The sequence below is a fragment of the Cydia pomonella genome, chromosome 9 (genome assembly GCF_033807575.1).
Source record: "Cydia pomonella isolate Wapato2018A chromosome 9, ilCydPomo1, whole genome shotgun sequence".
Classification (NCBI taxonomy): domain Eukaryota; kingdom Metazoa; phylum Arthropoda; class Insecta; order Lepidoptera; family Tortricidae; genus Cydia; species Cydia pomonella.
Genome location: NC_084711.1, coordinates 4042935 through 4068991, shown reverse-complemented (window position 1 = coordinate 4068991; position 26057 = coordinate 4042935). Strand labels below are relative to the sequence as shown.

The window sequence follows — 26057 nt, the reverse complement described above, 5'->3', positions numbered from 1 at the left end:
TTTGTCATAATGAAAACATCAGCACCAATACATAATTCATCCTAGCATGATAAACTTGACTAAAGTGGCAGCGTCACCGGTCATTATGGCATCTGTGTCAAATACAAAGTGCAAAAGGTTGTGTGACGTCACTGCAATAAGACCAACTTTGTTATAAGTTATAATGAAAACATCAGCACCTGTGTATAATTTATCATATCACGCTGATGTGACAGCACCCCCCATTATAACACTGATGTGTTTCGTATATTTACCGCGACCCCGACGTACGCGCAAGGTCGCTGCTTCCGCGCAGAGTTCACAAAATTTGTACCGACTGAAAGTTAGCTCCAGTATACTTTGATCCCGAGCTTGAACTAGCAAAACAAGTGCAACCCGCCTGCAAACTGAACGTAGCTTTTTGTAGTATGTCTTGATGGCCTTGCACTTAGTCTCAATTTAGATCGTACCACCTCTAATGGTTATTATGTTATTAGCAAAGTTCTGTGATGCTTCATAGAAAGTTCCTAGACAACTACAGGATTTGCAACGTCATGTCATCTACCGAGCGCTCCTGCATTTGGAATACACGGCAGGATACTACCTAATTGAATGTGATCATGCAGTAAAAGTATTGTCTCTTACTAAAAGTCATTTATGCGTAGGGATTTAAGAAGCCTGACTCCACTGGTCTCATATAGTGGTCGGCAATGTTTGTGAACAACAACTCAGAAATAGATCATCGGTGTGCCAACCATGTTAACATTTATTTTACATGTGCTGAAAGCTGACTTTCACACTCTGGCGTTTCGATGTGTTTTTGTTAATATGCGATAATGCGCTGTCAGGTTTTGGCTTCGTAGACTGACCGATATCGATTCGTAACACTTACGGTTTCGACGATGATCTGTGTACAGTCAGAACCAATAATAGCGAATGAAACAAGGCGCCAAAATTAACTATCTGCTACCTCGAATAAGAAAAAAAAATGTTTCTAGAAGTAGAGAAAAAATCTGTAAAGTTCGCGTTCAAAAGTATCTAAATGTTAGAGTTTAATTGTTGTTTGTGCTTAGATACTTTTGATGCGTAGTCTCATACGATACTTTTGATGCTGACAGTACAGTTAGCTGCAGAGATAACTCCCCCATTGCAAAAAAGTTTCTATGCACAGGGGTCAGTTAATTCAGATCAGTAAAGTTATCTCTGCACCTTACTGTACCTGAAAAAAAAATTAACTGTTTCCGAAAGCTAATATATATATTGTAGTTTAAGTTTGTAGGATATTGTAGTTTTTTTCTGTTAAATTGTTAAAACGTACACGATGTAGTTTTAATCTATCTAATAATCGCTTAACCAACCTTATAAGGCATAAAGGTGTCAGAAATTATGCAAAATTGAACGCTATCACTTTGAAATAAAGTTCAAAAGCAGGTGGGAAATATATTCCCTCTGCCTTGTAAAGAGTTAATACTGGGTGGCCCAAAGATACATTGTAATTTTTTTATACTGCGACGTATTGTTGATAATTTTAACAAACCTAACAAACGTTTGCGTTTGTGTACTATCAGAGCTAAAAGAGAACATTTATAAATAATTCGTTCTGTTTTAATTAAATTATTGTAGTTCTATTTTTATTACATTTAGTAAAAGCTTTTTTAATTATGAAAAATATTCCTAAAAAATCTTTGTCAACGTATTTTTGGCCATCCTGTACCCAGTAACTGAAAAGATAAATTAACACCTAAAAATTATATATGACCCTCCTAATGTCATGGATGTTATGAAAATGTATGTAGCATAAGGCCACAACATAGTATTAAACAGCATTTTACGGCTTCTGTTAAATCGTCAATAACTAAATCTACTGAAACAGCCAATAAAGAGCCCACAAACACCCGTAAACATGACACTGGTATGCTCCAACAAAAGCTCTCAACGTTTATTCTACAAATTCCTTACAGTTTCACAATCATTAGTGAGAACAGCTGCACTTCTATCACAACAAAACAACGACAAAAAACCCTGTCTAAATACTTACAACGAATTTTAGGATAATTTTTCTTACTTAGGGTAGTTTCAGACAAGCGTTTTATACGAGCGTACGCGTACGAACGAAAAAGCTTCGTATAGATAGACCAAATGTAGGGAAATTAGACGCGCGTATACTTAAGCTACGCTAAAGTCTGCCGAACGGTATCGGCCTCTCAGTCGTTCGGAACTGTCAACTTTTTGTTCTAACTGACAGACTGATACCGTCGTTAAAATTTATCAAGCCGTTTTGGATTCAGCGCGTGCCAAAATAAGACATACGTGACTAGGCACATAACTCAAAAACGCCATCGTGTATTGTAGCAGACTACTAATTCTTCGTCAAATGAGGCGAAAACTATGCCCTGTAACTACCCACTAATCTTGCGCTATGAGGAGCGTAACGACATCTGGGATATTATAGCCCCCATTGAACAATCACTTGCGTCCAACCAATTTGTGCGTGAGCTCCAAGACTATTACATTTATATGTCATTAAGAATCCCAATTATACTGGTAATTTTAAACAAGCAAGAGGAATTATATGATAGCCCTGGCACGGTTTTGACAGCAAAATGGAGACGTTTGACATTGACTCGGTTCGCATTCATCAAGAACATATTTCATGGAAAATGAGTCTCGGAGCTTCTAAAGCGTGCATTATATCTCGAATATAGTGGATTTTGTCATAATAATATTACGCAGCAATATAGATGACATGTTTGATTCTGGTGACTCAGTTGTGGAATTGAGCGCAGCGAAGCGTCCATGGAACTCAATTGACATTGGACTATTTACTTTAAAACGGTTGACAATAAATGCAGTCAATATGTGGCAAATTTTGTTAGTTATACTTTCGAATCCTCTTGACCGTGCCATTTATGCAGTATCTCTAAATACAGTAGATTTTACAATACAATACTTTATTGTACTCCTCATACAGTTTACAATACATGGGCAGAAACATGGACAAAGACATATTGTCTGTTATAGATAGTTAAGGACAAGGATACCTACCACCGACCCAATTCTAGTAAAGTAGGCCAAACGTCAAGGGCGCGTACTTTAAAAATTCATTTCTCGTTTGCTTTACGGATCCCGTCAAGTAATATGCATGACGTACTCTTTAATATGCTTATGTTATTTAAGCAGAGCATTGGGCTATAACAGGCTGATGCAATAATATATGATAAAAATTATACAGACGTCGTCCTTTAAGTATCTACTCAACAGGAGATTTTAACTGAGTTTAAAAAAAGAAGGAACACATGTAATATAGCCACAATGTCATATTATGTCCAATATTACATGCGTCCCTTTTTCAAGGCTCTTTCTCAGGCGCCATTCCGCCTAATTAACCAATTAGCCTCGTTTTTAATACCCATCATCATCCGTCTCAACTCTTTTAATCCCCGATAGTCCCAACAAAGCATATTCACTCACTGGCGGTTAAAGCTGAGACTTGGCACGGCCCGACCCACCTGTTTCAACTCTAATTGACTGTCGCGTTCATAATTTTTAATATTCTCGGACTCTCTCGTCACACTCTTACAACACTGGTTTTTTGTTTCCGGTGAAATACTTGTAAGTTGTAATTAACAATTACCCAGTTCGTGTTTTTCAAAATTGTGATGATTTATTTTGTTTTTCATTATGATTGATGATTACTTGCAAAAATAAATGTGGAATCATTTGTACGTAACATTACGTGGTTAAAAATAGCCAAGACATATGTAGTAGGTAGGTATGTGCTGTTTCTTTTAGCACTATGCAATATCATTGACGTAAATAATTTGGTAATTTCTAGTTACAATAAACATATGAAACAAATTTCTTCGGTGAATTATTCCGTAGCATAATCATGTAACGCGACGTGATAATACGTTTTTGGCAAAAAAAAATATTTTTGGTACAAGTTTTTATCGCTGACTGTACTTTTCTTACCACAGGCAACTTATAGTCATCGAGACAATTCTAAAAACCCGAAACACAATTAGGTTGGCGGACCTACTCTGATCAAATCGGGGAAATCCTGAAGAAAGGCCAGGTCAAGAGCACCCTAAACCGACAAGCGTGTATGAGAAATGTCATGAAAGTGAAGGAAGCGAAAGAGGTATGTCAGGATCGTAGCAAGTGGAAATCCGTGGTCTCTGCCTACCCCTTCGGGAAATAGGCGTGATTATATGTATGTATGTATGTATGTATGTATGTACAATTAGGTTGGCGATGTTGTATCACAGATTTCCTATGCCACCTCCTGTCTCCACCATCAAATCAGCTCAATGGAATCATAATATTACATTGTCACTCGATTTACATATGTATACAAATCAGCTCAATCGGAAATCAGGAAGTGGGTCATATTTAGCTTCCAAGATTTGACCCAACCTAACTAACATATCAACATACGTAGGTACTGCCTGGTAAGTCCAAGTTGAAAGTGTGACGTTAGATGAATTCGTGTTGACATCTTTAACTTGATTATTTTGTCTCTTAACTTTAGTATTCCACAACGCAACTTACGAGCTTTATGTCCAAATTGTATTCGATACATATTTAAAATGTAGTAATCATATTGTATTTGTTGTAGACGGCTATGCGCGCACCAACGGCGCTGCGAGCCCGGCGTCCGCGCGGCCCACCGTCGACTCGCTGCTCGACCAGCTCAGCACAGACCTGCACAATGGGTAAGCACACACATGAATATGTTCACACACTGCCTCCATACGTAACATCAAGCTGGCTGTCTAATTGTTAAGTTCAATGTTGTGAAGATCGGCATATACAATTTATTGCTGGACAGACCGTCATAGATTTGTATACGTCTGTCGCTCACACACGAAGAAAAGCCTTCTACTCTACCGACCTTCAGTAACTAGAGTACGTATGTATTACAAACGCAGGAGTTACAAGCGACGAAATAGATGGTCTTCCCTTATGGATCCATTACTTATACGTTGACTTAGGATTTCAAGCTGCCGATGAACCTCGTTGGCTTCTAGATTCAGATATAATCTTCTCTTACTCATTTCATTGGCTTCTAAGTTCAATAAAATTCTATACCTGTGTGTAGTAGCTACCAAACCTACGCACACTTCGTTTTCTTTTTCTGTCTACTCTTTAGAAACTAACGGAAGACCACCTTTCCAGAACAGTCTTTAAACTATTATCGTATAAGTAATATAATATATAATTCACTAGGTACTAAAAGTCCTATCGTCTAAATACACGTGTCTGTATCGATCGAATTCGAACAGCAGTTGTTATAAATAATAATACACGCTACTTTCCACTGCCACCTTGCAGTCGATCAATAATTCACCGTCACACTATTTAGTGAAAGAATGTGTCATGTTCATGTTACCGTTTCATGATTGAATATTTTTACAATGTGCTTATTGATCTAAATAAATGTTACCCTTTATCGACATTGCTATATGGATATCCCCAAAAATGGCTAATTGTCTCCTTAAATTGACAATTAATGACCTAAAAGTATCCAGCAATCTGTAAACTTTTCGGGAAAACAAATGCTGTCTAAAAATACTAAAATAACACTTCGTCTCGCCACAATAGCTCATTTACTTTACAACCTCGTTAGAAAATTCGTAACAATGAATGAAAACATTGTTAACTCTTTAATGTCTCGTAGATATAAAAGGCTTGGCAGTCGTAAAACATTTAAGTAGGGTTTTATACGAATTACTATAAATATATCCACTACATACGATGTTTACATACTTTTATATCGAATTGTCGGTACTATACCGTAATCTGCTGGAATAGATTATGATGGCTTGAACTTGAAAACGCATGATATAGTTCACCTTGATTAAAAATAGTTTTTTCGTATAAAGAAGATAAAAATATCATAAAAACTAACACGTACAATGTCATCTTTGCGTGTGGCTTCTGTTGAAAATATGCTGTAACGGAAGTCACTACTGTACGTGATTGAATCAGGTCATTTAGGTCGCAATATAATAATGTCCTCCAAATTAGCCAGACTTATTTATACATCAACATCTATTAGAATTTGCAAATCAAGGAAAGTCCACACAGCGGCATCAGATAATAATGTGGACGAGAGAGAATACAGCGGCATACGTAGAGTACACCAACAGACAAATAAATAGGTAAGACCAGATTCAGTCTCTCTGAAACGGATTCCTTGTAACCTGGGTGCTTAGCCAACGTGCCAATCGTTAACGCTCCGTAGCGTAGTCATCTCTCTCTAACACTCTTCCATATTAATGCGACAGTGACAGTTGCGTTTCGTTCGCTACGGAGCGTCAACGATTAGCACGTTGGCTACGCACCCTGGTATTTTGCAGTAAAGTGCTGCTTTAAAAACGTAGAAGAATAGGGAAATAGATTTACATAATAGTTTTGGGTACTCTAACTAGATAGAAAAAGATACACAATCGGCCCATCACAAAAAAAAACTTTGTGTATACTTTACAGGAATCCACATTTATCATAGTCACACAGTAATAACCACTTGGTCGACAGTTCAAAAATAAAATAAAAAACAAAAGTCGCATGTTACCTTGCCCTTACGGTTGGCAGGGTGGGCCGCGCCGGTGACGCAGCCGGGCCGTGTGAAGCGCGTATTTCTAGCACCGCACTATTCATAGCACGCACCATCGCGTCGTCACTGCGAATGCGAGTCCGAGTCGTTCTCGACGCTAGTGTAAACACCGCGTCCAGGGACTGTCACCGAGGCTTTTATGAATATCATTTTCCTATAGTTTACACCTGTTACCACCGGATGTCACGTTTTTAAATAGTTAATGTTAGGATCTTCTTACACGGACTTTAACAAAAACTTCAAAAAAAAAGTCATTATGTAGCATGAATTCATTTGGTTTTCAAGAGTCCGCAACCAGTTCGGTTCTCCATACAAACGTAGTTAAGCTGTCATTTCAAAACGACTAGCTAGATTGCTCTGAAACTTTTTACATACAATAGGATAAGGTATATATTGTCTATGCCTGTAATTAGCTTATGTAGCTTCAGATACCATAATTAAAAAAATACAACGTATTTAAGTTTTTCATACAAAACTTGTTTCTGCTCTCTTTTGTTTGTTTTATAAGCTGGAGCTAATCAAACCAACTAGAGGCATAGATATACCTCATGTCATTATATGTGCAAAGTTTTATTACAATCCAACACGTAGTTTTAAAATGAGAACGAAACCCTTTTTGTATGGGAAGGTGAAATTCGGCCGAGCTTCCTGCGGACTCTTAACGTGTGTAGATCCTATCCTTTGTCTAAATTACGTCTAATTAGAAATAGTCGGTGTTGGGTAATTTTTCTTCATAGAAATCATGCGTTCAGTTGCGCTAGAGATACCTCTCCGGACGAAAATATTGCCTCAACGAGCAATCATAGGTAGGTAGGTAAATTTGAGTTTGCGCTCAGTCATAATTTATAAAAAATTAGGCGTAATGTCCTAATTCATCAAAATGAATGAAAAAGAACAATGGCAATTAAACCCATACTCTGCGCAAAAAGTCTAGTCTTGTCGCGCCCGCGCCAGTCCGAACACCGCGAGTTGCGCACACATCGCGCTGAAAAATAAATAATGTTGTTCCTCAATCTCTACAATACGCACAGTACAGAAGACAAAAAAAAGTATGTGTTTTGTTTCTATTATCATTATTAACTAGCGATCCGCCCCGGCTTCGCACGAGTCACACAAAATCTTAAAAAATTATACACCTAAACCTTCCTCATTAAAACTGCATGAAAATCCGTTCAGTAGTTTTTGAGTTTATCGCGAACATACATAGACTCGGCGTAAAACTTTGTTTTATAAAGTGTAGTGATTTAGTCTTAGGTGAGGTATGAGTATGTGATGATTAACATAGTGGGAAGGGTAACATATTAAGATATATGTCGACGTTATTCTGTCTCGCTATGGTTATGAAATTTTGAGTCCTATATTGTCGGGTAACAGGTTGTTGCTTGAATAGTAGCTAAACCTAACCTAACCGCTGAAATCACAATCTTTTGAATGATACAAGAAGACCAAGAAGTTATTATTAAAAAGCTAATAATAGATAGAAGTTAAATAAACTAGATTGACGTTAGTATGACAGTTTTATTTTGCTTTGTACAATAATTAACACAGGTACGTTGAAAGTTTTATAATAATCGTAACGTACGTGCGTTTGCGCCGACGGATTTGCGCGTATTGTTATCTGTCCAGAACCGTCATCCGAATAGTTTTCTGTGCCGAGTGTTGGCATGTAGGATCGCTCGGGGAACCAGTAAAAGACTCTCAAGACTACATTTTACCACCATTTTGGTAAAGTTTAAATACAGATGGAGACATTGGAGACCTAAGAATGATAACTGAACTCCGTGATGAAATTTTGCTCTAGCCGGGTTTTTTATGATATAGGAGGCAAACGAGCAGCCTAAAACGCCTGATGGTAAGCGATTACCGCCGCCAATGGACATCTGCAACACCAGATAGGTTGTAAGTCCGTTGCCGGCGGGGGTGGGCTAATTACATTAGTTGTGTCTATAATGACTTGTATGCTGTCGTATTAGGGCCGATGGCCGATTTTAAATTTCTTGACCAATGATATTGCACTTATAGTCTATCTATCCACCAAATTTTATAGAAATGTGGCGAAAAAAGACGACAGCAAAACTAAGATCAGACCAATATATTATTTATTACCTAAGTTCAGAGGTGAACTCCTTACTCTTACTATATAGTTACGTACGGTAGGTCTCTTGACTACTAAACGTCTAATTTAGGTATAGTATCTAGTGGTCAAATGATACTGGATGCGACAGGCAGACGCAATGCAGCGATAAAACAAATGGCATTTCAAAACGCCTGTATCATTTTATAACTGCCAACGTGTTGAATGTTACGGACGTTGGTGAAAAATATATAGCAGATTGGAATTAAATCAGCTATTTTTCAAACCCTTGCTGTCCTCGGTTGGGATTTTTATTGAGGAAGTAAGATTATAATTTTCCTCATTTTTCACATATTTTGACATTGATACAACGCGGCAGTTGTCGTTACCTATTTATATTTAATAACTAAATAAATTAACAAAAGGTACGCATAGACACCTTTGATATTTCTTTACACAACTGTTCTATCTCGTAGCTACAAACCTGTTTTGAATTAGTGTAGGATGGAATGGCTTACAGTGTAGTATTTTCCTAATGAAAGGGTGCTTATTTGGTTACCAGGGTTTTTAAACTAGATCTTGTTCAACATTTTACCACTTTGGACACACATTTTACCACTTTGGAACTGTCTCTCGCGCAAACTATTCAGTTTAGAAAAAAATGATGTTAGGAACCTAAATATCATTTTTGAAGACCTATCCATAGATACCCCACACGTATGGGTTTGATGAAAAAAATTTTTTTTTAATTTATTGACGTATTAAAAAAAAACTATTCACTAGATCTCGTTCAAACCAATTTTCGGTGGAAGTTTGCATGGTAATGTATATCATATATTTTTTTTAGATTTTTCATTCTGTTATTTTAGAAGTTACAGGGGGGGGACACACATTTTTTCACTTTGGAAGTGTCTCTCGCGCAAACTATTCAGTTTAGAAAAAAATTATATTAGAAACATAAATATCATTTTTGAAGACCTATCCATAGATACCCCACACGTATGGGTTTGATGAAAAAAATTTTTTTTTTAAATTTTTATGACGTATTAAAAAAAAACTACTTACTAGATCTCGTTCGAACCAATTTTCGGTGGAAGTTTGCATGGCAATGTATATCATATATTTTTTTTTAGATTTTTCATTCTGTTATTTTAGAAGTTACAGGGGGGGGGACACACATTTTTTCACTTTGGAAGTGTCTCTCGCGCAAACTATTCAGTTTAGAAAAAAATGATATTAGAAACCTAAATATCATTTTTGAAGACCTATCCATAGATACCCCACACGTATGGGTTTGATGAAAAAAAATTTTTTTTTAAATTTTTATGACGTATTAAAAAAAAACTACTTACTAGATCTCGTTCGAACCAATTTTCGGTGGAAGTTTGCATGGCAATGTATATCATATATTTTTTTTAGATTTTTCATTCTGTTATTTTAGAAGTTACGGGGGGGGGGACACACTTTTTACCACTTTGGAAGTGTCTCTCGCGCAAACTTTTCAGTTTAGAAAAAAATGATATTAGAAACCTCAATATCATTTTTAAAGACCTATCCATAGATACCCCACACGTATGAGTTTGATGAAAAAAGATTTTTTGAGTTTCAGTTCTAAGTATGGGGAACCCCCAAAATTTATTGTTTTTTTTTCTATTTTTGTGTGAACATCATAATGCGGTTCATAGAATACATCTACTTACCAAGTTTGAACAGTATAGCTTTTATAGTTTCGGAAAAAAGTGACTGTGACAGAATCGGACAGACAGACGGACATGACGAATCTATAAGGGTTCCGTTTTTTGCCATTTGGCTACGGAACCCTAATAAAAAAGCTTGCGAGAGTGACTGCGGTCAGTAGGCAAATTATTATTACCCATAAATACTTAAGGATTTTTTTAAGGAATCTTATTCAGAAATAGATATTTTAAGCTTTAGAGCAGATAGTAACATGAACGAGTGCCACGTAGGTACTACAAATATTTGTATCAAAGTTATTTCTGCTCTAATTTCGTGAAATTACGTTTGAAAGGGCGTCAAAGGCCGTCCCCGTCCATTTATTATGTCGGTCTCGTTTATTTTTATTCAACCTCTCGGCTGACGGATATATTGTAAATTACACTGTTGGCGTAGGGCGTGTTGACAGAAAAATGGAAATAGCGCTCGATTATAATATATTTCAAAGTACGGCTTGAAACGCTCCGGTTCGAAGTAGCAATTTTTCCTGAAGTCGCCTTCACACACTTTAGATCACGTTAATCAGCTATGCGCAGATATCTTTATCTTTATCGGTGCGAACGAGGTGCGCTTATATCAATAGTGACAATAACAGACAAATATAAGATTTTAAAAGTTCAAAAAAGGATGAATTGATTTTTGATCCTGTCTTGCTACGGACGGAGTTCTACGCGCCATGCAAGCCATGCGCCATGCGCGCAAGTTAATCTCTTCATTATGATCATATCAAAGCCTAAGTATAGGTACAGTAAGCATCAAAAGCAGCGGATCAAACAACGCTTCAAAAGTTTCTACCATTCTATAACAGCTTAACAAAAAGTGATGGTTCTGTATTCTGTATGTAGAACAATTAAAACTGTAAAAGATATACTTTTGAACGTGAATTTGAGAGATTTATCTATATTCGGAAAAGTGATCCGGAATATCAGATACTTTGGCGCGTTGTTTATCCGCTGCTAACTAACCTAACCTGGCGTTGTCCTTATCGCACTAGTTTTATATGCCGCTTCCGTTAGCGAGACGGATATATTCACCTAAAATATTTAAATCTGAGCTCCCGTATCCTCTTAAAGAAATTGCTGGATCCATTGAGCGACACACGACACGGACTGTTGAATTTCTTCATAAGATGTTTCCAGACAAAACTCTCAAAATAGTCCCTTATTTGACATTTTAGATGATCAGCATATGTGATCGCAAATCAACCCGCCAACATGCGTTTAAACATTAACGTCACCATAAAACGTATCATCTTATATGATCTTATTTGACACTCACTCATAAAGCAAAGCAAATATATAACGGATAATTTCGCTTAAATAGTTTTACTAACATATCATTGCGAGGAGCTTAAAAATACACCCGACATTGTCAAGCCATAGCGTTTTTTCGTATTAGTATTTCACAGTTGAAAATTTCAACTAAGCGTATTTGACGCTCAGGTACAACATACCATAAAGCAAAATGTGTATCTAAGTATATACCATACATATACACCGTTCCATTCTTTGCTGAAATAAACAGGCCAATTCGAACGTGCACCCGACACGATATCTGAATGATGTCAATTAGTTACAGTCGTGTACGGGCAAGTCCCGGTCCTAGCGAAATGAACACACGAATGACAACTGACGTCGTTCAGATATCGCTTTGATGTCAGGCTGTTCGAATTGACCTGAAAGGATCCATTTCATGGAAACTATACACAATAACTTCTAAAAGGTCTGTTAAGCTGTTATATTACTTACTGCTGAGGCACACAAATCTGCATGAAACTTATATACTCCCCTGAATGTTTTGCAAGATCTCTTCTATACAAGCACATCTACATGCTTGCTAATTTTAAGAAAATCAGCTTATGTCTTTTGTTTTACCCGTAATATCCTATCGTCCTATTAGTGGTAGGTATATAAATTTCTTGGTCTATTACAATAGATAGTGATAGTGTAGTAGGTGTTGTTTCGGTTTGCCGACTCCTGCGCATATAATAAGCGTCCCAATTAGTGCGCACGCACCTGCCGCTGTGTTTCTAGACTTGCTACACTTGCATTATTTACTTCGCTCAGTCATTTGTTCCGTTGATTTATGGTCCGGCTAGGTTGACGGAAACAATGATTTGTTGCACTTTGATATATTGTGTGCATGAGTCTATGTTTCACACTTAATTGGTTTTCTATTGTTGGCATGATTGAAATTGAAAATAAGTCAAAATTTAGATGCTAGTCGAAGTTTTTACTCGTATTTATCTTAAAATAAAATATTTTTAGAATACCTTGACATACTACTATAGTATTATAGACATATAACGTTGTGTCGTCATATATATATATATATATATTAAATAGAGAATTAGAATGTCGATGCTACATACAGATATAATTATAATTTTATTTTTGTATTTTTTAGAAATATAAAACGTAAATATCTATTATACCTACAGTAAAAAAATGACACATAGCATATCAAATTCAAAATAACTCTATTATTTCCGCTGAAAATATGTCAACTTTTGGCTCAACTGTCACCTGTCGCTGCACTTTAATTTCCTATTAATATCTTGCAATATTTACCCCCCCTTTTACCTTAGCATGGAATCATTTGTTAGCTAGATTTATGTCTCATGAAGTATCAGATGGAAATACTCAAACACTAATGAAGCGATACGTCCTACTGCCAAAAACGGCTATGAGGAACATATTGTTTTAATTGAATTATGCTGACAAATATATGATATTCGGGAAGAAAGATTTACTGCCTTTAAGGTCGTAAATTACTTGATATACAAATGATGTACATCTTCCTAAATAAATGTATAAATAAAACAAAATTATCGAATAATGTGTTAATTGTTGTTGGAAGCGGTGGAGGCAAAGTGGATCTGAGGTCTGACATCTGACTATCAATCCTGGCTCGTACCAATGAGATTCTAGGAACTTTATGTACGGTATATCATTTGATGTGTCATTTGAGGTGTACCTATGTGTAGTCCCTAGCACGTATTGGGCCAGCGTGGGAACTATAGCCAAAACCCAAGTGGCCTGTGCCCAGCAGTGGAACGTATATAGGTTGAATTATCATTGCCTACTATTATATTTGATTTTAATTTCAAGTTGCAGTGGAAAAATATCCTATATATTTCAGTTTCCCTCAAAATTTACGATACATATTTAAGATTTAAAAAACTCTAAATAATTATAAATGTAATTTACGTTGTAGATATTATCCGAGTTAACATGCGCCGTGGAAAATGCGACAAGAGAACGAGTTCACAGATATAAATAGAAAACAAACATCGAGCCGTTGAGTGACTGCCCTTGGTTGGGAAAAGCACTGACAAAGCAGCTGACTTTTCGTATACATTTAATAAAACCTCTTGTTTTTACACGAGAACATAACCGTTCAGGTACACAAAAAAGGTTCATTACACGAAAAAGGTACATACTTACATCGACTATGGTGTATTTGACCATACATATCAAGACACGGTCATCCATAAGATATTTTAGAGATCATCGGTTTCCAAAAATACCAATATTTATAAATAAATATCTTTTACATGGCAGAGAAGCACTATTACATTCCAAACGCAATTAATTTTGAACGAGCACCTTAGGAATGAAGAAGAGATGGCTAAAATTACTTGGTATACAGAGTCTGAGACGTTGTCTGAGTACTCACAACACAAGCCTTCTTGGCTTACTGTGGGACTTAGTCAATTTGTGTAAGAATATCCCTATAATATTTATTTATACTTATTTATCTCACTGTTTGTCCTCAGACGGTCATCGACATCGCCGGTACCACCAGCAGGCTCCCTGCCCCGCCCAGGCACCAAACATGTCACCGTCACCGTTCAGGAGACCGTTGTGGAGCCCGCGGCGCCAGCGGTGCCTGCGGCGCCGGCACACAGCACCACGGTCACACGGCACCACGCCTCCAGCGCCACGAGAGAGCTGGACGATCTCATGGCGTCCCTCTCCGACTTCAAGGTCAGTTGTCCTTGCACCAAACATGTCACCGTCGTAGTTCAAGTTCATGAGACCGTAGTAGAACCGCACACGTCACTACACACACCTACCATGAGAGTGTTGGACGGTATCTATTGATAACGTAAGAGTCGTAAGACGTAAGGACCAGGTCTAAGGACTGACCGGTGTTTAAGTTTCCAGTGATGACCTCACAACCGTGAGGTCACTAACACGGTTGGTTAAAAACTGATGAAGCCAAATGCTACATAGACAATATTTTCCAGAAACTGAAGGACTTGTCTGGCAAGACAGCTGTCAGCACATTTGGTCCACTATTTGAGGCACTCCATCAAAATGATATTTATGATGACCTGGAGGTAGATAATTAATAGTGGTGGTAGGTGTTAGTAGTTGTACTTGGTGTTGTCGCAGGGTAGGTACATATAGTCAAGAATTAGTTTCTTATTAGTATATATGAATCTCTGGCTACATACTCACTTTTATTGTATTCAATATATTAAAGGGCCAGACGCAGAAGCCAACTAATGGAAAAGCACATCTTATTCATAACGCCGTCCAAATAGATTGCACACGCGCAATTAACTCTTGAGCCAAAAAGCATTTTACTTTGTAAATAGTAAACGACATCAAGGTTACACGCCGAAACAGAAAACGAGATCCAAGGTCTAAAACAAAGCCAAAAGCCCTGCCCTGGCATAATTGGCTGCTACTTATCCACCGTTCTGACCCATTTGCAACAGATTCATTCATGAGGTTCCTGATTAACGTGTTTATAATTGCCACTGTATCGACTCAAGTGATTTTACGAGCGGCGGGCTGATTCACCCGCCCTAAGGCCACCTCGGCACACTGCACTACAGTAAACCACGCTTTTCCGTTTATTATAATATTTACAACTCTCCTTTCTTGGTCCACGGCTATTTCCAGCCGCGTAAACAGGCACCGCTCCAGCGCGCCTGTCCCTCTCGCACCCGTTGGAAAGCTCGTATCTAAAGATAGTTCGCAGCGTTACATCACAGGCGTGGTGGGGCCGTGCGTTATAGATATTAGAAGCACATAGGCAAACATCATCGGACCGCATTCGCTCCAGGCCACCGAGACCGGCCGGTTACTTCTGTACGTACGCTCTCGAAGACTTCGCGATACCGCTAAAACAAAAAATACTTGGTATCGAACGATAGGGAGTAACTACTTTTCTGTTTTAGGTGAGCGGCTCAGGAGGCGAAGGTGGGACACACGTATACCGGGAGAAGCGCGCTTGGCAGGAGCACTACCGCAGCAGCCCGCGGCAACCCGAATCCGCCTCCCTCGAGCATATGCTCGGATCCCTCCGGGCAGACATGAGCCGCCAAGGAGTCCAGACCCCCCAAAAGGGATGCTGCAACGCGTGCGAGAAACCCATCGTCGGACAGGTGGATAGCTTTTCCTGAAGTGAAATAACAGTGATTTAAAGTGCCATTTTCAAGTGTTGGATTGTTCGGTGCAGGTGATCACGGCGTTGGGCCGCACGTGGCATCCCGAGCACTTCACGTGCGCCCACTGCAATCAGGAGCTGGGCACTAGGAACTTCTTCGAGCGCGACGGCCGGCCGTACTGCGAGCCCGACTACCACAATCTGTTCTCGCCCAGATGCGCCTACTGCAACGGCCCGATCCTCGACGTTAGTGTTCTTGATAAACACGTTATCTAATTTGGATTTACGCGTCTGATGTTATAGTTCATTTCCCTTTGCAGAAATGCGTGACCGCGCTGGAGAAGACCTGGCACACGGAGCACTTCTTCTGTGCTCAGTGCGGACAGCAGTTCGGCGAAGACGGTTTCCATGAACGGGACGGTAAACCGTACTGCCGTGCCGATTACTTCGACATGTTCGCACCCAAGTGCGGAGGCTGCAATAAGCCTATCATGGAAAACTACATTTCCGCACTTAACACCCAGTGGCATCCTGATTGCTTCGTCTGCAAGGTCAGTATTAAAAATATACAGGTCTCCTTGGAAAAATATGAAAAATACAGATTTAACAACAGGTAACAAGCATAAATGCCAGGTCAAGTATGAGGTACACGTTTTAACTGGATGTTTCATACACAGGAATGCCAAGTTCCAGTGAAAGGCAAGTCCTTCTATGCGATGGAAGGCAAGCCAGTCTGCCCCAAATGCGTCGGTGTCGATGAGGACGAGTAAAGAATGACATCACCAACCCCCCCCCAATGAATGCCCTCCCCCTTTTCTTCCACAGCTATGCTCCAAATGAAAAAGGAATGATTATTAAACCAACACTACACAGATGTTACTCTAACAGTCAAAAACCATATAAGTACTTAATAGGGATTAATTTATGTAATATATTTTTGTAATATTATTGTAATTATAAGATTTATACAATAAAGAGAACAAGAATAAAAAAAAAACAATAACAAAAAAACAAAAATAAAAACAAAACAAAACAATGGGCGGTCGTGCGCGACTGACGTCTCGTCAGTCAAGGCCGCGACCGTGACCCCTTATCAATGCATTGTCGCATTCGAAAATCGTGAATGGGGTCAAGTGTTGCACGTATAGGGTTTCCTGTAAGGGTATTAATAGTGGTGACGTCACAGCGTCTGCGCGGCGGCTGTTGCAGATCAGCTTTGTTTATGGGCCAATGGATTAGAGACTAGAGTATTTCGGCGCGCGCTATTTCTGCTGTCGCCGAGCGGTAAATAAACACGGATTGAGTGCAAAATGTGCGCGTGCAGCGCGCTTTACGATTGTGCGCGGTTTTTATTGAGATCATGAGCGCGATATATTTCGTTAATAAAATAGTGGATAGATTACATCACAAATCTTGGCGGTACAATATAAAATATATTTTATCTTAGACCGCAGAAATCATAAACGGTTTGCATTGCACGTTGGTTGTGAGTGCTACGCCGTAGCGCGTAGCATTGTTTCTTGCTGTGTAGTGAAAATTAATTGTCTTAGTGTTTAGTTAAGCTCTTTGCTGCTATATGATGTCGTCTGAAATCCGCAATGATAGGATTAATGATTCAACAACATGTGGTAATATTTGATTGTTTAAATTTGGCGATGTCACCCAACATCAAAGGCTTCCTTTCCATTAGTTCCCCACTTTAACAGGGCTTGAGGCTCATGAGAGTTTTTTCTTTCACGACTCTCATTGCATGTATTAGCATAAGATAATATGTATTCAGGGGTGCTAAGCTAATCATTTTGCTGAATGTACGGTCAGCTGCAGAGATAGATGACCCCCATGCAAACAAATTTATATATGCACGAGGGGTCAATTATCTCTGCAGCTGACTGTACATGCAGTTTTTAGTTCATATATGTTTACACATAGGAATCGACTGCCTTCTCGCACAGGGACATGCAAATTAATAATTAATTTGTCTCAAGAATCGTGAAAGGAGTAAATTGTAGTATTGACGCATCTCGTAAATTCATGCGAGCGTCGTTCAGTTCACCATTGACGTCACCGAAACACCATCGGTAGTCGTAAAACCATGTGTATCTGCAATAAATATCAATATACATATGTCGTATGTAATTGTTCTTAAAAATAAATCTTGGTAAAAAAAATTAGAGAATTTTTTCTCCCTTTTACTAAACTCTTGGAAATTCATTAATAACGACTAAAATAATTAAAACCAATTGATGATACCTATTCTTTAAAACAACTCGTCTTTGCTTCGCGGTCAATATCACGGGAAATTCATAAATTAAATATAAATTTGTCAAGGATGCAAAGGCAACTCTATGAATGACGCAAGAGCGTACACCCATCTTAAATGTCGGCAACGCACTTACAACCCCTATGGTGTTGCGAGTGTCCATGGAAAACGGTATTCGCTTATCAATGGGCTTGCATCAAAAAAGTTGTCATTGAAGCTAATTTCCAGCTTGTCACACTAATTGGCTTTGATTAATGTCTACCAATTAATATATGTACACTCTCAAAGTTCATTACTGTTAATGAGATAACTATGTAGGTACCTATAAGTATATTATGTATATTTTGATTATGATCGTATGTATGTGTATGTAGTGTTGTGTTTCTGCCGGTGAGTAAGGTTGCCAGAGCTCAACGAAGGTGCGGAGTGTTAGGTCGGTAACGCGCATGTAACACCTCTGGAGTTGGAGGCGTCCGTAGGCTACGGAGACTGCTTACTACCAGGCGGGCCGTAAGCTTGTTTGTCACCGACGAAGTATACAAAAAAATTAATATCTATCACAACAAAACAGCCAAATTATATTACACGCTCTCATCACTCTACAAATAAGATTGTAGCAGATATTTTTGCGCATCAAAAACGGAGCTGTTTTAGCGTAAAAACGAATTTTTCGCACAATCGAACACTAGTACAATTATCAAGTTAATTATTAATTTAAGGACATATTCAATTTAATGACTTCTTCAAAACGCTACGCTATATTATACGAATTAGTCTATACAAGCCGTGTCTACCTTGCGTTTGACTTCACTTCAAACAAATGAGTTTTATTGATTTACAGTTCCAACCACCTGTTCCATTTACACAATGAATTTTTAAACAAAACATAGGCCATAGAAGTAGTTACCTACAGTCGTCCTCGACAGTCAATAATTATTAAAACCGACCCTTTGATCTTCATATTTTCTTCATAGTTATATGTAGAATGAAGATGCGTAATACACTGAGGTGAGGTTTAGACTTTAGCGGAACTCTCAGTACTGCTACTCGACAATAGATGTCACGGCAAACAAAAAGTCTAATGCTCCACGATTTTCCGAATATTATAACCAGAGTAACCGGAACTCTACTTTCAACTCCTACGCTTACTCTGGTTAGCTGAAAATCGTTGAGTATTAGACTTTTTGTTAGCCGTGACGCTAGATGTAGACTACGAAAATAATAGTAAGTTTTTGATAACAATACCGTTGTATGGAGTGAGCACTCTTGATCTTCTTAATTCTCTTTGGTTATAACAGAAGTTTAAATAAGTGTTAAAATCCTATCTCCTATTTTATTCCAGGAATGCCGCGAGCCCTTCCACGGCGGCTCGTTCTTCGAGCACGAAGGGCAGCCCTACTGCGAGACGCACTACCACGGCAAGCGCGGCTCGCTCTGCGCCGGCTGCCACAAGCCCATCGCCGGCCGCTGCATCACCGCCATGTTCCGCAAGTTCCACCCCGAACACTTCGTCTGTGCCTTCTGTCTGAGACAGCTCAATAAGGGCACGTTTAAAGAGCAGAACGATAAGCCGTACTGTCATACGTGCTTTGAAAAGTTGTTTGGTTAGACGAGAGATGGCGCTGTTGTCAAATACGAGCGCTTTCGGTAAAGAGCTGTTGATTTGATTAAATATTGAAATCACAATAATTAAAACTTATGTTGCAGTGCGACGTCGCTTTCATTGCTTTATTTTTGAATTTATGAGGTATACCATCATAAGTAATCGAGAAATAAAATACATATATCTCTATTATTGTTCATCGGCTTTTACCGCAAGTTCCACTTTTAAGGAGCAGAACTATAAGTCATGTCATACGTGCTTTGAGAAATTCTTCGGTTAGATGAGAGATGGCGCTGTTATCAAATACGAACTAGGCTTTAAGTAAAGAACCGTAGATTAAACATTAAAATCACAATGAACTGTCACGTTGCAGTACGACGCCGCTACCAAATGTATTTTTTTGAATCGATAAAGTATACTCTCACGATTAATCGAGTAACAACACTTTACTCTCTCGTTGCTCATCGCTGTGTTAAGCTAATTGCATCCTGAACACTTTGTCTGTGGCTTTTGTCTAAGAGAATGTTCAAGGGGTAGACTCGGTTAGATAGATGGCGCTGGCGATGGCGCAGTAAGTATAGAAATTCTGATTTTAAGATACATCTGGACGTCGCAACTACATCTATAATCACAGTAAACTACTTGAGATGTGATGCAAATGCCATTATCGCTTTTTTTAGCGCATAGTGTATGCGTTAAAAAAGCGTACGTTTTCGTAGCGCAACACGCGTAGCCGATTCTAGCGTTTTCCCGCTTTGTAGAGGAAAGCGACGAACAAAGCGCCCTCCGAGCCCGGCATTCAAAATGTTTAAATGTCAAATTTAACGCCAGGAGTCTGCTTTCCTTTTTTTCGTTTAATTAGCAGAACGATAAGCCGCACTGTTATACGTGCTTTGAGAAACTCTTCGGTTAGACAAGAGATGGCGCTGTTGTCAAATATAAGCAGTATAAGTAGTAAACGTTGGTATTTGTTACCAGATCTACAGTCATTAAACATTTGCCATAAGGCGACATTACGACAAGTTCGACCGATAAATCGACAAATAATGAGAAGAATCGGGTATATGTATCTTTCACTAGTTTATCATTCATAATTATGCGATATGTGTTGCTTTTTGAAATTTTGTTTACATAGACGGATTTAATAACTAATGATAACACGAATCGATTATACTAACTATAGAGGACATCACACTGTGATTATTGATTAAGTATATTACTTATATGTATAATAGTAATAGCTAATGATGTTCTTTGTGGACGTATTACGATGTCTAGTACAAAAAGTAGTGTGGGTTCGTACCGAAATGTAGACTTGAATTCTCTTATTGAAATTTTTGATTGTGTAAATTTCTTATTATAAGAGTAGATGATGAAAAAAATGTTCAAAAAGTAGAAATCGATTAGTTATGGTGCATCTAAATGTGAATTAATGTCAATATTTCATAAATTAATGATAAATGTTACGATACCATTTATAAAATAAAAAATAATAATGTAATTGTTATTCGTTTGTCACTTACATAAATGCAGGCTATATGTTGTTTATTTACTTCCTTTATTAATTATTATACACTCATTTATGCAAATGATAAATAAAATACAACTGATTTACGTAAGAATATGTGTGACGTTCCATGGATAAAGGTACCTTATGGCGGTTGGCGCTTACGCTATTATTAATAATAGCATAAGGTACCTTTGCGCGTGGAACGTCACATGTATAGTGTTGTAGAACTTTGTCTTTATAACTTTTCACATCAACAGCTAAGTATCAAACAACTTAGGTAAACACATAATAACATTTATTTCACTAAAATAAATGTTTGGTAATATTATTAAAATGGCACAGTTCTAAAACGCATCCATGCCTATATACAATGTAATTTAGACGGCCTACTAAGAAATGTTTGGTCTAACAGTCAACACTTACAACAGAAATACTGCCAACTCGATGTCAGTAAACCTTGACTAAGGAACAACTAAGTCTATAATGAAGTGTCATAAAACTACGTACTAAATGATCGACGAATTAGACGTATTAATTCCTCAAAAATATATTTAGTAAGCAATGTATTAGCGGCCAGTACATTTATTTATTTTTGACGCATAATTCATTCATTGCCATAGATAAAAAATAATACGTAGATAGTGTGTATACTTAGTATACTTACTGACCATTTGTATATACGCCGGTATATACCTGGCGAGCCGAGATGACAATCTTTTACCGACAAACGCCGATCCAAGAGTAAAAATGTCGGGACGACTGACGCGAACGAAAAGTCCCGTGATCATTTGCCCATACATTACAAGCTTTTATTTAACTTGCCCTGTTAGTATGTATGTACATATGTTAGTGTGGCTCAAATCTTGGAAGTTAAATTTGACCCACATCTCGATTTCCGATTGAGCTGAAACTTTGCATACATATGTAATTCGGATGACAATGCAATATTATTTCATTTTCATTATGATGACATGGAGCTGATCAGATGATGAAGACAGGAGGTGGCCATGGGAACTCTGTGATAAAACAACGCAAACATGTTTGGGGTTGTTAGGATTGTCTCGATTGTATTAGTTGCCTGTGGAAAGAAAAGTTCATTCTGGGATAAATGCTTGTTCCAAAATGGAATTTTTTGGCAAAAACTTTAAGTGTCGATTGGCATTTCGGCCCCCTGTTTGCGATGAGATGTTTACTTACGAACTAATACAAATGGCCAGTTAAATTATGTTGAAACATAAGTCACACTTGCCTAACTACTATGATACATGTAGAAATTTCCCTGACTAGATGACTCCAAATCATTCGGTTAAAAAATGTATGTCTCTTGTTATGACCTCCGTTTCCACGCGTCATATGTACCTAGCGTCTGACGTTAAAAAGAAATTTATTGTGTTAGGATGGTACTGATGAAATCTTCTGAAATTATGTCGGCTTATAGTCAGCTCAATCGTTTCACTGACGAGCCTTGCATTTTTATATAACATATATTTTAAGTACACCTGTTACACGTAATCAGTAATATCTTGAGCACCTGAGTATACCATTTCATTGCAAAGCAAATTTCAAGTTATTTGCCTGTAATGTGTAGAATTTTATCGCACGTGTAACAAGTTAACGGTAGCTAAACGATTTGTTCCAATTTTAATTACTGTATGTGACGTTCCATAGATAAAGGTACCTTATGGCGGTTGGCGCTTACGTCGCGTAGCACCGCATTAGTATCAATTCAATTCAATTCAAAAAAAATATTTTAGACTAGTGCCCATAAATAATCACAGAAAAAAAATACAATACAATAAAATTACACACTATGTCAAAGCAAGAAAATTATAAAGAATAAAGAAATACATAACATAATAGATTAAAATTACAATACATAACATTAAAATTACAATTATTATTTCTGTCTAAACAATTACACACTTTACATAATATTGTACACTGTGCCTCTAGAACCCATATGTACGTCATTCCAGTGCCTCCAAAATGTACCTGACGGATTTCCAGGGAGTAGCTGAAGCAGGCTGTTGGAACTGTTACATACCCGGCGCATGAGGGAGGCGGTACGTTTGCGGATTATCGCACTGAACGCGTCCACTCTAGCCTCCGCAAACATCCCCGAGGCGCTACAGTAACGTGGCAGTCCCATCAGCATGCGGAAACCGTTATTGTATATGAACACGCAGGGCACTGAGGGTCCTTTTTGTGTAATTCGTCCATAGGCTGCACGCGTAAAAGGACTGACAAAAGGGTCTTTTTGTATCGGAGCGTCGTTTAAAAAATGTTTATTTTACTTTCACTGTAATCATCTTGAAGTCCTCCAAAAGTGAATCTTAAGGTGGATTGAAACCTCCTTTTAAGCTTTAATATAGCCTGTGCCACGGCTCTTCCTTATCAGGAGAACGTTAACAAAATTTTGCTACATTTATTCATAATAGCGTAAGCGCCATAAGGTACCTTTACCATGAAACGTCACATATTGCGATTGCAGAACTAATTCAGGTTATTCGGTGACTAACTTAAATTGGGGACTATATTGGAAATTAATCGGGGCAATTGCAAATTTGCAACCACCGCACAAATGAACTGGAAATCATTTAAAGGCAAGGGTTTAAACATATTTCAAGGGTCTAGTGGCTGCTCTCTCCCTAAAGTAGTTACTTGTTACTTTTATGCTATGGTACCTTGATTGACCCGACTGACTTTATTATGTACTTCATATATTGTACTAAATACCTTCACACCCCACCTGTTTTATGTCATCATGTTGTCGACGCGACACATTACTACATGCTATAAGCCGATATATTTTCTAGAAGCATTTTTTGAAACGTGTAAAATATCGATTCCTACCAACCTTGGTAAAACCTCTCAATAATGCAAAATGACACTTATTTCCACCGTGTCAAGGTGTATTTGAAAGGGCGCGTCGTATTTTACGTGCATTTTATGTTACGCTTTGATAATCGATAACGCGTTGTTAAGTTCTAATTCTTCCATTAGTGTTAAACGCTGTACAGTTATCGCTTTTGTTATGTTCAGATATTTTTATTGCTGTGCGCTATCGCAGGAATAATTAACAATATTGGTGTATGGAAGTAACATTCGTTTTCTAATCGTGTGTTCTTTGCGCCGAGTTAACACTTGTATGGCGAATGGGTTAAAATTATATTTTGTCAAATATAGGTAACTAGTAGGGAATAGGGGTGGGTATTATGATAATTTTGGCCTAATACTTTTTATGTGGATGAAACTGTCGCATGTTTATAGGTACCATATAGGTACAAACGTACAAATCGTATTAGAGCTACACTTTCCTCAACTTCATACAGATATTATAATTACTCGTATTATAAGTAAACGAAACCATACGAGCATACGAAACCATGGCGGACTATTAAAGTTCAAATTTCAACAAATATTTTTATTACATTCGGTAAGGGCTTGTGCAGAAATCACGCGAGGTTTGGAATGCGGAATGGGGGATCACGAAAAAACTACGACAGATCACGTTGGGGGAGGGGGGTTATAAGATCATGGTCAAAAAGTAGCCTCGCATGATTTGTGCACAAGACCTAAGGGATGAACGAAGTGTTACTTCCAACGCCAGTTTGTTTTGTCAGTTATCTAGGAGTAGTGAGCAAGTGCCAAACGCCGGCAGTTGTGGCGCCGCCCGCCCGCTGAATTAACGGTTCAAAGAAAACTGTGCCTTACGCCGACGCGTTTAAACAGTTTGAACATAATTGTTATATCTAACGTAAACGCCTGCTGTAAGGCACTTCGTTGAATTGTTAATGTTCATCATGGTTAAGTTTAAGGTTGATATTAGCTTGGCAAGTTTTTTGTTACTTTGGCTTATAATAATCGATTAAGAAATATGAAATGTTCTTTTGTTTTTGCTAGCGTTCCCTATACAATCTTATCAGTATTAAAAATCATGTGCCTAATGATATAATATTGTATTTGTAACTAAAAAGCCAATGCCATCAGACATGTACTTTCAATGTTAATTACCAGAAAGAACAAATAGTAGCAAGGTCATTGCTAGGTAATGATGTAAATACGTATTGTTGTCACAGCTGGGCGGGCCTTATGTTATGTTAATCGCTTCGCTTGCGGTGGACGGGCCGCGTAACTTAGGTAGACCTAATGGATGTAAAACGTAGAGTAAGGAACGATTTTATTGAATCTGTAATATTTTAACAAAATATATTTAATGTTTTTTTACCTGATAGTTTCATTTTTTAAATACACGTAACGAGGTCAATTTACTTTATAATTTGTTAATAACTTGCGGAAATAATACAATACGAATACCTACACGGAATCTGAGGATGCAATCAAACAATCATCCGTCATTGAGTAATCAATCAAAAAATTACACAATATTAGTTATTTGTTTTACAAGGGTGCAAAGTTATTGTTTAACAACTCGTGCTAATATTGATACCCGAGCAAACAAAGATCCCAAAATTGAACCACGAGCATGGCGAATGGTGCGAGAATTAGAACCTTGAACTTTTCGAGGGTTTCTAGGCACGAGGGTTAAACAAACTTTGTCTCCGAGTGAAACACAACATTTTTCACCACACCAACGCGAGGAAAATACTAACTATGCAATACCAAAAAAATCAAACCGGATCAAATCCATTGAACGTAATAAAAAAGTTATCATTCAAAATCATCATTTTAAAGTCAATTTTATCAGCTAACATAAGAAACAACTCAAAATTTGCATCTGATTACTTTGCCCCAAACGTGGATAAAATGAAACTTTCTTATTCATTTTTGAACAATCAAAAGGGCCTTTAGCAGCTGGTTTGGTGAAAAATAATGGACACTGTTATTTTGTACATTACCCAATGGATTTTTTAA

The 26057-nt window shown here is 37.9% G+C and overlaps 1 protein-coding gene and 1 long non-coding RNA gene across 7 annotated transcripts in view; both read left to right on the top strand.

Moving 5' to 3' along the window:
* LOC133521163 (paxillin) overlaps nucleotides 1-25409 on the top strand; it is a 95337-nt gene extending 69928 nt beyond the window's left edge. For 5 of the 6 annotated variants that reach the window (XM_061855972.1, XM_061855971.1, XM_061855969.1 and 2 more), the window contains 7 exons: nucleotides 4598-4694; nucleotides 14185-14395; nucleotides 15601-15807; nucleotides 15882-16055; nucleotides 16130-16360; nucleotides 16487-17437; nucleotides 19412-25409. In XM_061855972.1, coding sequence (XP_061711956.1) covers nucleotides 4598-4694; nucleotides 14185-14395; nucleotides 15601-15807; nucleotides 15882-16055; nucleotides 16130-16360; nucleotides 16487-16579 — 1013 coding nt within the window. In that variant the 3' untranslated portion in view covers nucleotides 16580-17437; nucleotides 19412-25409. Of the gene's footprint in view, nucleotides 1-4597; nucleotides 4695-14184; nucleotides 14396-15384; nucleotides 15512-15600; nucleotides 15808-15881; nucleotides 16056-16129; nucleotides 16361-16486; nucleotides 17438-19411 lie in introns of those variants that run through there. The other variant, XM_061855974.1, reaches the window with a different exon arrangement.
* The window catches only part of LOC133521176 (uncharacterized), a 293381-nt gene that overhangs the window by 144725 nt on the left and 122599 nt on the right, over nucleotides 1-26057 (top strand). The gene's annotated exons all lie outside the window — the stretch shown is intronic.